The 14,227-nt window shown below is 42.8% G+C and overlaps 1 gene segment (V, D, J or C); it reads left to right on the plus strand.

Moving 5' to 3' along the window:
* The first annotated feature begins 6,294 nt into the window (after nt 1-6,294).
* LOC134463202 (immunoglobulin lambda variable 6-57-like) lies at nt 6,295-7,369 on the plus strand. The segment is given in 3 exon segments: nt 6,295-6,345; nt 6,628-6,942; nt 7,263-7,369. Coding segments are annotated over 3 exon segments (435 nt in total).
* The last annotated feature ends 6,858 nt before the right edge of the window (nt 7,370-14,227 follow it).

The raw sequence follows: 14,227 nt of genomic DNA on the forward strand, positions 1-14,227 counted from the left end.
GACATTTACAGTGGAAACAGTATCTTTGGGTCGGAGAATATATCGGCGTAAGAAAAAGCACTTTCCTAGCGGTCTCACCAAGATCAAACCTCTACAATCCTGAAAAAGATTCTCTGCCTCACCTGCACCTGTTCATTTTTTTCGCAGCCAACTCTGCAGAGATGTGCTTCCTTTAGTAGCCTACCCCCTTAAATTCTCTCTTGCTTGATAAAACGACATGTCATCTGCATGTTTCTTAGTTGGGTTAGCCTTCCACAAAACAACCTGAGCCATGTAAAACGTTGACAATGACTGCAAGCTAGCTGGCTGTCGTTTTTCCCCAATATCTGAACGTGGCACACCGGCTGTCAGATTAGCCTATGGGTCACTAAACGTCCTAAACTCGAGATCGGCTTTAAGAGGCATTAATTGTGATCATGTAGTGTAATACTGTGTAGTCTGCTATGTTTCCAGCTCACCTCAGGCCGCCAGGGCAGTCGCTCTACTCCCACGACATCTTTGACATATTTTGCGTCTCTGCCCTGGTCGCATGTTTGCTTGCTCCCCCCTCCCTCCCATGTAGCTGCGCGTGCCCACCGCAACGCGCATGCTGTCCCTCCCTTTGCCTATCTCTCGAGGTGTAGGTGAATCCGAATTTGAAAACTTAATTTAGGAAGCTTCAATCAAAAATACGAATTGCAAAGCAAATCAGTTGAAACATGAAATCTTAGCCTATTTTTCTGAGGCATATCTACAGCTGGCTGTCGGGTTTTTTTGCTACCTAAACGTGGCGCTGGCTGGTTGTCAGATGTATGATAACTAAAAGTTCTAAACTCAACATTGTAATAGAGAGGTTGATTGTGAGCATATTTTGTACCCTAATATGTAGACTGTGTGTAGGGCTCTAGCCGACACCCAGGTATCAAAATCTTTCGTGTCTCTTATAGGCGCTCAAGCGCCTGTCGCGTGCCTTCTCCCTCCCCACCGGAGTTGTTGTGTAGGCCTACCTCACATCGCTCGTGCCCATTCTCGACGGGTCTGATTAATTTGTATGACTGACTTAAGTCTGTATTGTACAAAACTTCAATCAAAATTATGAATTATAAAGAAATCAAATGATATTGAAATATGAAATTATAATAGCCAAATTATTTCCCCCTCCCTTGGAAGGGCAATATCAGCCAATGTGGGCAAAAGGGTCGTTGCTCGGGCACCGTGGGCAACTATGCTGTGCACGTGCCTGCTTGTTACCCTTCTTATAATATTTTTCCTACATCCTCTTTTACCATGTGTTGGACAATGTTGTCAGAGTTGCAACTGCACACTGTGCTTAGATGCCTTACCCTGTTCTCGCTTATTTTCCCTTTGTAAGTCGTTTTGGTCAAAGGTGTCTGCTAAATGCTATGTAATGTAAAATGTGACTTTTACAGCTTGCTCATATATGCTACATTCTTTTCAATATGTTGCTTATATCGCACAGAAGTACAAGTTACTTTTAAAAATGTTTTTGGTATAGTATAGACTTTCATACGTTCACGTATTAATTGTAAAAAATATATATATATGTCACAGGGGTGACAACGATAAGTGGGGGAGGGAACGTAAATTTAGGTTGGGGAAGACTTTCTGCGCCGCACCTCTGTAAACAAACATGGCGGCCTCCTTAGTTTTAGGCCTACATGCTGGCTAATCAGGATGAGTGGATGCTGGTGTGAGAGTGGATGCAGGTGTGAATGGAAATGAATGTGATGGATGATTGGCACAAACGGAAGGGGCAAGGGTATTTGGAGACAGACGGAGCAGCAAAAGAGAGGGCACGGACAGAGGAGAAAGACCAGAACCGGGGGGAGCCGAATGCAGCCCAGAGGGGGGAGAGATGCCGCCGCCGGGAGCAGCCGTGCAGGAGAGGGTGAAAGCTGACCGGTAACCGGACGGAAGCAAGCGGGAGAAGATGGCACGAAGTGAAACCGTTCCTACGGATCTGGATCCATGCAGCCGAGAGGTCGACGGACGGCATAGTGCCAGAGTTGAGGTCCGCGGAACGACCGACTCCGACGAAGCTGCCGAGTTGGACATGCGGGGGTGATGGAGCACCTCCCCCGATCAGTTAAGTGCCTACGCTTGCTTACCGTGGCCTCCAAGTTGGGAGACCCTCTCCAAATGTGTATGCTGCTCCTGGCTCTCTGTCTCTCCCTCCCTCTCACTTACCCCCTCGGGTTCACCGTCTCTCTCTCTCTCTCTCAATGTTGGACAAACCCACATGCAGGACAGACTCCACTTTCATGTGGCTGGCTAGGCTACCCCCTGTTTATTCACCGTTGCAGTGACTTTTACGTAGCTAGAGATGAACTTCGCGTGCAGTGTTTATATGGTGTGACTACACGAGTGTTGGGTAGTAGCTGCCTTTGCCATACTTGAGACCTGCAGCCTGCGTGGACAGTGACTACTGCACTTGTTCTTACAGAGATTGGACCCCACTCCTCCCGTGTGTCAGGAGGCCACGAACCCTGCTGGAAATGGACCGGCCCCAAATGAGTGCAATATGAACTATGGACTGGATTCGGACTCTGGATGAGAACCCAAGGAACGAACTGGTTAAGAAGGACATTAGACCTGCCCATGGGACCTGCGTGAGTGAGAGAGAATGAGTCTGTGTGAGTGAGGGACCGTGCGTGTGTGTGCGTGACTGACTGTGTGTGTGTGTGTGCGCGCGCATGAGCGTGCTTTTAGGAATCGAATAGTAGGCCTAAATAAATATCGAATTTGATTCCATCCTGGTGTCCTGGCTTATCTGTGGTGTGCAGTATGTTCCTCGGGGTAGCTGATGGTTAAAGGGACACTGTGTGAGATTTTTAGTTGTTTATTTCCAGAATTTCCTTTTTCATGAATACTTACCACCACCATCAAATTCTAAGTATTCATTATGACTGGAAAAATTGCACTTTTCATACATGAAAAGGGGGATCTTCTCCATGGTCCGCCATTTTGAATTTCCAAAAATAGCCATTTTTAGCTGCAAAAATGACTCTACTTGGACCATATTAGAAAATATTTGTTTATTATGTAGTAAACTTTCATGTAAAGATCAAATTTGGTAATAGGCAGCCCAGTTTCAATGAGCAGCAGAGTTGCAGTACCGTTTTTGACCATTTCCTGCACAGTGTCCCTTTAAATGGGGGCGCCGCTTTTGAAACCGAGCGCCCCCTACCTGTGACATATATATCACCTTTTAACCTAGAACAATCCATTTTCTGTTTTCAGTCTTATTTTCATTTGAGTAAAGACATGATTTATGCAGTTATATTGAGAATCCCTGTTTTGTTCTCTTTTTTGCACCAACCTTTAGCAAAATAAGACTATGTCTCTTAAATAAAAGTGTGAATAATTCTACTAAAATGCTGAATAAAACATTCCTATCTTAACTTATGTTTGTAATTATTATATTATAGGTCGATATTAAAGGTCTGTGTTCAGTTGGTTTTCTTGATTTGTGATCTCAGTCTCTCCCTGGAGGAGCATTCACTACTGAAACCTTTTTATTAACTAATAACTCTTTTCCACTGCAGGTTTTCTGGTAAGCCCACAGCTCCACACAGAGCGACTTGGCCGCCACTTTTTGCTTTTTGAATTGGCACGATACAGCTCAATCGGAAAGCAAAAAGTGGCGGCCGGCCGAGTTGCGTTGTGTTGAGCTGTGGGCCTACCAGAAAAAAATGCAGTGGAAAAGAGGCATATGAGGAAATGGAGTCCTGAAAAAATCACCCATAGAAATGAATAGTATAGCTCTTATGCGTGCAGTATGGTAACGCCTAGTTCCCACTGGGAAACTGCCCAGACGGAATCCGCGGCGTGGAATATCGCGCTGAGGGTGTGGTCACGGATACTCCCATTACATTCTCCCTGGGGCTAACTACGCTTCTCACCCGCCTTTCAACCCTCTCGGCCTGGCCTGTGTCTCGCGGCAGACAGCGGGCAGACCAAGCGAGATAGCAAACGGCGCTCACCCAATATCACAACACAGTGTGTACATGGCTTAAATGCGATTGTGTTTTGGTCCTAGATAACATTTAACCCCCGTTATATCATTCTAGTAGTACAGAGGTAGTCTGATATAAGCTTGTAGGTGCCTGGTTCTGGTAAAATGCTAAAGTTAGCTTACCCGGTTAGCTCAAAACATTGAGTGATCAAATGACAATTTGGGGTAACCTATTTGTGTTACATAAGTTTGTGGTGCATTTTTACATCAATCCGTGATAGTCACGACATTTACAGGCATTTGGGGTCTTTAAATTAAGCAAAAACGAGATGTTGGAAATAACAGAAATCGCAACCATTTTTTTCTAAAAATGTTGTGTAACTCCCGCCCTTGCTACCCATACGCCCATGTGATTGGTTATTGGACCATCAAATTTGCATGATATATCAAGCTCGCCTATATCAAAATCGCGTCCCACGGCGATATCGCTTGACCTCCACGCTGTCAAGCACGATATCGCCCCCATTCAAAGTCAATGACAGCGGACCGGAATTTCTCTGTGTGGGTACAGGCCGTAAGTGCCTGCATCCCACCAGAAAACCAATCATTATGCCTTAATGAATGAACAATGCTCCAATCATATTGCAGCTTTTTGCTCAAATAATCCATGGGAAAAGTGGCTTTGAAAGCTTTATTTTGAATCACAAGAACCAACTAAGCATACAACATCATTTTCCTAGTGTAATAAACCTTTCTCTGTGGTTTTAAGCATATGGCTTTCCCAACCGTGAGTTATGTGAGAGTGCATAACTTGTTATTCCTCATTCATTTCGAGTGGGTCTGGTTTCACTAATCCGAAATAGATTTTCGAAGGCGTCACAAAGATGGCCACCGAGTGAGATAACTCATCTGGAATAACTTTGTTGACTGACCCCTGCCTGTCTCAGGTCCCCTCTGCCTCTTTAGCTGCGGACGTCTTTGAGTCTTCAATGAAAGCAATGAGAGTTGTGACCCTACTTGGCTGCCAAGGTCTCTCTCTCTTACTTCTCTCTCAAGACCTCCTCATGCTATAGCTCCAACATGGTGTGATCTCACCACGGCCATAAATAGGCCTACAGTTGCTGAAACATCAAGCATGTTGGCTGTCGTCATATTGCATTCTTCCCTATTGATTTTGATGACGTCGGTAACAGTGACAATGTTGAGTAACTTGGCCTTTTTTTAGTCATCACACTTAATTTCCTGTTTTTGAGTTGCGCAGAGTAAGGTCTGAATGCCAAAAATGGCAAATATGTCATTGAACAAGATACATGAATATATAATGTGATGCTACGATTTGAAGTAGCCTATGACTTAGCTATTTCTTTTATTGCATGCACTATTACTTTGAACATTTCACACACACACACACACACACACACACACACACACACACACACACACACACACACACACACACACACACACACACACACACACTTACAGAAATTCTGGTGAAGACAGACCATCATTGGCTATATTTACCCTGTTAGCAGTCCTTTGATGAGAAGAAATGTGAATGTGACTAACCAACAGTCACATTGACTGTGGGAACAACGGTTCCCTTTGTGGTCCCTTTGTGGCATGATATGTCAGCTGTATGTGACGATGCAACTGCTCTTTTTTCGTATTTCGTCTTTTATGTTGTACGTTCTTCCTTCTGCCTGTTACCTTCCTCCATGAAATAAATTAACCCGTTACGGCAGAGCCTCTATAATAGCCTGTCATCAAAATTGTAATGAGCAAGTCTTAATCAGTTAGGCATACTTAAGGCTCTCTACAATGTCATAGCAGTATTGTTGTAATATTGAAGAGTTCAGATGCAAAACCCCCTAAGTGCCTTTTCAGTAGTCTTAATTCATTTTTATTTGATACGAAGCTATCAAAATTGCATAGTTTTTTATTTTATTTATGTACAGAAGTTGAAGAATGAACAGGCCCGCCAGTGGGCCCAGCCGCACAACGTTATAATAATGTAACAGTAACATCATTTTCCATTAAATGAAGCTAAGGCAAGTGTATAACAGTGTATTACAGGCAAATAGCTGATTCTTGACAATATCCTTGCACACTGACTTTATACTGGTCTGGCAGTTCTATCATTTCTAGTGTATTGCTAAACGCAGAACATGCGCTACTGTTTTTGTGACTCGATCAGAGGAGCAAGTCTCTGAATAAGGAGGAAGGAAGTGGCGTGTGTGCATATACAGGCTACTGAACCACTGTGAGAACTCTTGATACGTGCGGGTGAGAAAGAGGGAACAAGAAAGAAACAACCAAGTGACAGCTATACGCAAAGTTTGTAACGATGATTTGGATATTCTTTTACTCGCTCATCAGAATCTCAGCAGGTACGTAAGTAATTAAGGCTGTCACATAGGCCTAATGTCATATTACATGTAGGACTATTTCTAAAATCTCACTGCTACCTACGCATACCATCTCAGCATAAGTCAGTTGTCCAAATGCAGCAGCTGTGTTCTGTTCCCAGTGTAAATACAGTATAGCCTACTAAACTATGATGATATCATGTCCAGCCAATGAAAGAATCACCTCTACTTCATACAAATAGCCTACTGTATGTTGAGCGGCAATGTAAATTCACGAGAAATAATAATTGTACGACTCCAAAGGATGTCAATTGCATGATGACACCACTATTGAAGTCTCCAAATACTCTGGTGAAGATGTTCTCCTGCCATGCTCCTGTGTTGATGGCCAGACGCACAGCAGAGGCTTGAGATGGATAAAAAATCCAGGAGCTTCAGATACAGTGATTTACGAACAGGCACGTATACATGAAGACTACAGAGACAGGGTCCGGTTATTTGTTGAAGACTCTCCAGGAAATCGCTCCCTTTTCATATCACGCCTCACTAAAGGAGATGAGGGAGACTACAGATGTGAGGACAAATCTCACTACAGAGACATTAGACTTCAAATAACAGGTAGGACATTTGATACAAAAACATACTTTGGACATCATCTTTGTGTTTGTCAATGAGAACATTCTAGCAATTTAATGTAAATTGAACACACAAAGACACCCAGACACAGACACACACACACACACACACACACACACACACACACACACACACACACACACACACACACACACACACACACACACACACATATGTGGACAGTCAATTCGGATTATCCCTGTTGTGCCTCGTTACTTCTAGGACACATGTACAGTAATAATGACGTCTTTAGTGAGATATCGTTTAACTTCAGTGAGATATATTTACCTTGCATTTTCCAGATTCACCACCTGTACCCCCAACAACTCCTACAACATCTACAACACCAGGACCTAAACCCACTGATGACAAAGGTTGAGTCTGATTATCAAGAGTTCGATGATCAAATGTTGAGTCTTATTATCACTGAAGAAATTGAAGATTTCTTATGTAGACTATGTAATATCTGTGGGGCAAGCATGGTGCAGAGTCACAGTTCAATTTACAAGTTCAGGTGGTTAATGGCTGGCCCGGTTCTCACCGACGGTGCATGTGTATACAAACTACCGTCTGGTAGCACTGCCGTTAACATGCTCTTTTCAAGTTAGAAAATAAATGGTGCATTTATTGCAACTTCTCCCTAAAAACAAACTCCTCCAAAAACGATTTCTGTTCATCTCTAAAGAGTCAATATAGTCTAGAACAGGGATTCTTAACCATAGGTCAGCGGCCCAAAGCTGGGCAGTGCTCAGAAACTTGAGGGCCGCGGAAAAGTTTCAATCTCGCACCGGAGGGTCCCGTGGACCGTGCAAGATGTTGAAGACAGCGTGCGTACTTTTAATCTAGCGCCGTTCTGCCACGTAGCCTCTTACGGCAGCAGGGGTCGCCGGCGACCCTATTCACTTGCTGAAAATGCTTAACTACATCATAACAACATTGCTATGATATTACAGAGAACCATAGTGCTGCGCTAAGGGGTTAAATGACCACGCATCGCTGGTTTTTTTATATAGTGGAAGATGCGACGCGAATAATAATAATAATTATTATTATTATTTATACATATAAAATGTGTGTGGCCATGGGCAACATTAGATGGGCCCCAGGCCACTCTGCACTGAAAAAAATGGGCCTCAACGTCAAAAAGGTTAAGAATCCCTGGTCTAGAATCTGTCCTGTGACTCATCAATGCGAGCTGCCATTGATAATTAAGCAATATATGCTCGGTTTATTTTCTACTCGAGAAGAGCATGATAATGGCAGCGCTACCAGACGGTAGTGGGTATAGCTCTGCTCCACCAGGGGGCTCCGGAGCTATACACACGCACTGTCGGTGAGAACCAGGCTAGTTAATGGCCAGTGTTGTCCTATTCTTCCTGTGACCCCTGTTATAGCGTTGTAATGCTCACCGCTCCACCAGTGGAATGCTTTATTTTGTTCTTATGTAGATCATGCCCTGCTAATTTGGTAATGCTATACTCTTGTTGAAGACTTACTGCTTGCTGCAATATAATAAGAAGCTGAATCCATTTTTCCATGTATGACGTGATAGGGGAGGGGGGGGTGTTGGGGGTGCCAAAAAAAAGCACAATCTGGATAGGGTTCAAAATGAAAAGGGTTCGTGGTGACCCAAAGACAATAGTGGCACGAGTGTTTATTCAAGTGACTTGGTTGATGTAGAGGCTGCGTGATGCTACAGACTGAGAGCTCTGTTCATTTGCAGACACCGAGGACAAGCCACCGCCATACTTCATTATCATCCCAGCTGCTTTACTGGCAATACTGCTGCTGGGAGGAGGGACAGCTTTCCTGTATTTCAGATGTAAAGGTACTCACTCGCTCGCTCTCTCTGTCTCTCTCTCTCTCTCTCTCTCTCTCTCTCTCTCTCTAGCAAATTAACGCAAATTAATTCTTATTCACTCCATTAGGTGTAAAATCTGCCGAGATGCACAACCAAAACCCAAAGGTATTTATTTGTTTGTTTGTTTGTTTGTTTATTTGTTTGTGTATTAATTTACTGGTAGAGCTGTGCACATCATACTGTACATTATATTCATTATTAAAACAGGGTGATAGATTGACAAACAAAAGCCTGAAATGATTGTGTTGTCAATAGAGTGGAGTAGCTGCCACATACGTGCGCGCGCGCACACACACACACACACACACACACACACACACACACACACACACACACACACACACACACACACACACACACACACACACACACACACACACACACACTCAGTATATAAAAAACAGTATATAAAAAGCATGTGTTTACAAAAATATCCATACTTGTAAGCAGGGCCTCCTTCCGCTGTTATTATGCCATGCTTTAACACACTTATTCATGCATAGATATCAGCGAAGAACATACTGTAGGGTCCTGCTGCAGACGACTTTTCTGTGTCAGTTTGGTTTTATACCCAGTAAAACAGTGTTAATATAACTCTTAAAGAGTTGAAATTGACTTTGTTTCATTTTTTTCACTCCTTTGTCTGTGTAAAATTTTCAGAGTTCAATACTGTATAAATATGCCTATATACACCTGCAGAAATTTAAACTGAAAAGACATTTTACTCTCACAGTGTAATACTCTTTCTGGGTTCGTATACATTTTCTCTAAAATATTGGCATCCCATTTTTGTGTTTTAGGATGATGTCACCTACACCACTGTGGTCCATGGTGGAAACCCCAACGTAGCCCAAGTGAGGAGCATCGATGACAGGACAGAGTATGCCTGCATTAGGACCACTTGAGCCATGCATCCATCACATAGATTGTACATAACTAACGTTCTGTGATCCATCACACCACTCACACGTTTTGATTATGAAGTCCTCAGACGCTTTAAAGCATTTCATTTTACTAGGTCCCATTCAATTCAATTATATGCTGTATGCTAGCTTGGAGGTACAAATTGCATTGCTAGACTGAAGAGAGACTGACTTTCAGGGAAATCTGCTGGAAGAGTAGGAGGAAGACAAAAATCAATGTGGAGATTTAACTCATTTTAGCCTGACCACTTTTTGGGAAAAGGTGCCCTCTGCCCATTAAAGCCTGAATTTTTTATTTTAAAAAACCCCAAAAAAACCCACTGAAATCTCAAGAGCCTGAATGCAGCGTAGGCTATATACAGTGCCCTCCATAATTATTGGCACCCCTGGTTGAGATGTGTTAAAAGCCTTAAAATAAATTCAGTGTTTATTGCAGAAGAATAGTGTCACACTGAAAATTGTAGGAAAATGTAGCCTTCAACTCAAATGAATTGTAAGAAAATAAAAAAAATCCCTGACTAAAAAATAATTATTTTTCATTAAATCACCTGTTCCACAATTATTGGCACCCTTAACAATTCCCAGGAAATAAATATAATTGAAGCATTTCTGTCATTTCTACAGTAGTTTACAAAGTTTACCAGAGTATGTAGGAACATTTAATTAGTAATTCATCACTTCCTGTTTCCCTGGGGTATAAATATGACGTGACACCGAGGCCATTTCTCTTATCCACTCTTAAACATGGGAAAGACAAAGGAACACAGCATACAAGTGAGGCAGATGTGCGTCGACCTTCACAGGTCAGGCAGAGGCTACAAGAAGATTGCCACTCAACTGCAGCTGCCCATATCCACTGTGAGAGGAATAATTAAGAAGTTCAAAACAACTGGAACAGTGGTAAACAAGCCTGGACGAGGACCCAAGTTTATTTTGCCACCACGCACAGTGAGGAGGATGGTAAGAGAAATCAAAAGATCTCCAAAGCTCACTGTTACAGAATTACAACAAATGGTAGCATCCTGGGGTCACAAAGTCTCCAAATCAACCATCAGGCGCTGTCTACACGCCAACAAGCTGTTTGGGAGGCATGCACGGAGAAAACCTTTCCTCACTCACAATCATAAACGCAAGCGTCTGGAGTTCGCCAAGAGGTATTGGGGCTTCAACTGGGACCGTGTGCTTTGGTCAGATGAGACCAAGATTGAGCTTTTTGGCAACAAACACTCTAAGTGGGTCTGGCGTACCACGAAAGATGCGCATGCTGAAAAGCACCTCATACCCACTGTGAAGTATGGGGGTGGGTCAGTGATGCTGTGGGGCTGTTTCGCTTCCAAAGGCCCTGGGAACCTTGTTAGGGTGCATGGCATCATGAATGCTTTGAAATACCAGGACATTTTAAATCAAAATCTGTTGCCCTCTGCCCGAAAGCTGAAGCTGGGTCGTCACTGGGTCTTTCAGCAAGACAATGACCCTAAACATATGGCCAAATCTACACAGAAATGGTTCACCAGACACAAAATCAAGCTCCTCCCATGGCCATCTCAGTCCCCTGACCTCAACCCCATTGAGAACCTGTGGGGTGAGCTGAAGAGGAGAGTACAGAGGAGAGGACCCAGGTCTCTGGATGATTTAGAGAGATTCTGCAAAGAGGAATGGCTGAAGATCCCTCTTTCTGTCTTTTCCCATCTTGTGAAACATTATAGGAGAAGATTAGGTGCTGTTTTGTTGGCAAAAGGGGGTTGTACAAAATATTAACACCAGGGGTGCTAATAATTGTGACACACATTATTTGATGTCAAATAATTATTTCTTTATGTGGGATTTTTTCCCCACTGAATAAATGCACTTGTATTGAAGGTTGGATTTTTATCTTTTTTTCCATTAAGGTCCCATATTATTTAGAAAAAAAAATAAATAATTGGAAGCTAAAAAACACATCTCAACCAGGGGTGCCAATAATTATGGAGGGCACTGTATGTCGCTCCAGGCTAAAATGGGTTAAATTGCACTTATTTCTAAAAAATGGTTGGGTGTCGCTTTAAAGCACAATATTTTCCGCATTCTATGACATGAACCAAAGACCTGAAATGCACAAGCTCAATGCACAAGTCCAACAACATGATGTCCCCATGGAGCTCCCTGAGTGCTACAGGTCATTTTCATTGAGTAATACAAAGCCTACGTATATTCCAGTGCTGAGGGTTTTTTTTAAATCTTAAAACTCACTCTTAATAATCACTGCCATGGTAATAGATGCGTGCCACAAGATAGATTTGTTATGTTGTTACTTCTGCATTTGTCAGTGCGGAAAAATTACTCAACTCTGATTGGGAATTATGTCATCTGTCTTGGTAAGTGACACCTATAGGTGCTGGGCGTGTAGGACGTGTGCTGAAGGAAAGTGTGACGTTGCTCATGCTCAGTTTGTACAGTGCATACGGTATATCAGGGCTTGACACTGGCACCAAAAATGGGTACAACTTGGTTGTGGCTAGTAATAACACAAGTCTCACTAGCCATGTTAGCAGCAGGTAATGTATTCTTGGGTTTGACATCACAGTTTATACTATTATTATTTCAGTTGGTATATTTAAGGTCAAGAATACTCAGATTCTATTTGTCTAAAACATTTTCACTTTCAATTAGCACGTCATCCTCAGAGCTCAGACGAGGCATGGTAAGGAAAGAATACTGACAACAAAACTGTGGCTAGTAAAAAGGCAGAGCTGTCTAGTGACTCAGGAAAACCACTAGCCATATAGGCCGGTGAGCAAAAAGTTAATGCCAAGCCCTATTATAGTTGTTGTTTATGCATGTGCACATGTGTGTGTATACTGTAAATAAGTATATAAAAAGTATTGTTAGACTTTTAAAGAGGTTATGAAACGAAAACAAACGGTCATTCCCATTAAAGCCTTGTTTTTTCTGATAGCATCAATGAGACTTTGAACCCAATCATCCTGGAGGAACTTGTGAAAATGGCAACTCAAAGTGTGAATTCTGTGAAATTTGGTTTGACTAATGAGCTGGGCTGTGACATCATAGAGGAAAGTCCCTGGTTTGCTAGTATGGCAATCTGAGAAAACAACACACGTTTGATGGACCCACATCTTATAAAGGAACCAAAATTCTCATACAAACATCAGCGAGTCGAAAAACCACACATCCAACCTCATGAGAAAAAAAAAACAGCAGCACAAATCTATTTCAGAGGCACTGATACATCTGCAGAAAGTGACATGTCTGACAGGCGAAGTGACGATTGTTGACATAGCCTGACATTTCGTTTTGTTTATGGTTACGGTTGCTAAGGGCGCTTTGCCATGACCCAAAGATGACGTGGCGTGTGGTATTTGTTGACAAATGGGGGGCATTTTGATTCAATTGCGCGATATAGTGTGATTGAAATGCATGTACATGCAAAAATGTCATCAACTAGAGAAAAACGGAGGTATTAGGCTGTTGGAAAAACACCCCAGATAGCCTGAGTCCTCAACATATTTTTAGCGTTTATCATTATTATTATTGTGTCCCTCAGCCTGACTCTGAGGACGAGGTGTGTCCAAACGTCAGCCACACGTGCACCACAATACTGAAAACAAACAATCAAACGCTTCAAAGTAGGCCTACGCTATATGCATCTCCGTTTATTCGCTAAGCAGTAGCCCAGTCTGTGCGTTGGCTGTCCTTGACCGAGAGCACCACGGAGGCTGAAGCGCAGATATCCTCCCAAAACCAATTTATTGACCAGTTGAATGGCAATCAACAAAAAGTGCATATCCCGAGAGCATTCACATCGGTTTGGCATGCAATGTGCATTACCCTTTCCTGAAAACAACATACAAAGCAGATGGACAAGGTAAACCGAGTAGCCTAAAGCAAAGCAGTGCACTCACCTGTCAATTGTTGGAACTGCTTGAGGCAATAGCATCATAGCCTTTTTACCTATAAACCCTCTCTGATAGCATTCTCTTCAGTCCAACCATGCCCGCGATCTCCACATTTGTGGTGAAGCACGAGGGGTGGAAATGTGCCAAGCACAACAGTGACCACGAGCTTGCTTCAAAACCACTCCGGTGCCTGCGTACGAATTGGATCCACAGAGCCCTTGTTTTAGCCTTCTCCTTGTTGGCCACAGTTCCATCATTCTTCACAGAAGGGAACTTGTGCAAAGATATTCCTTCTGTCAAATAGCCTTTTTTGCAGCTGGCACCGTTCGGCCCTCCAGCAACACACTGCTTGACAATGCCTTGACTTTTAGGACAAAATATCACCCAGACAATATCCCATTTTATTCACAAGGCTTAGAACTTTCAGAATCTGTCCTGGAAATGGTCAAATTCCTTTACTTTGTTTTCGTTTCATAAACCCTTTAAAATGGCGTTTATATTGTCTATCAGTGCAAAAACAATTTTCAAACAAAGAGGTCCTGCAACAGCCTATTTGTGAAAGCCAATTTACTTCCAGCTCATCATGTGCA

The sequence above is a fragment of the Engraulis encrasicolus genome, chromosome 14 (assembly GCF_034702125.1).
Source record: "Engraulis encrasicolus isolate BLACKSEA-1 chromosome 14, IST_EnEncr_1.0, whole genome shotgun sequence".
NCBI classification, from domain to species: Eukaryota; Metazoa; Chordata; class Actinopteri; order Clupeiformes; family Engraulidae; genus Engraulis; species Engraulis encrasicolus.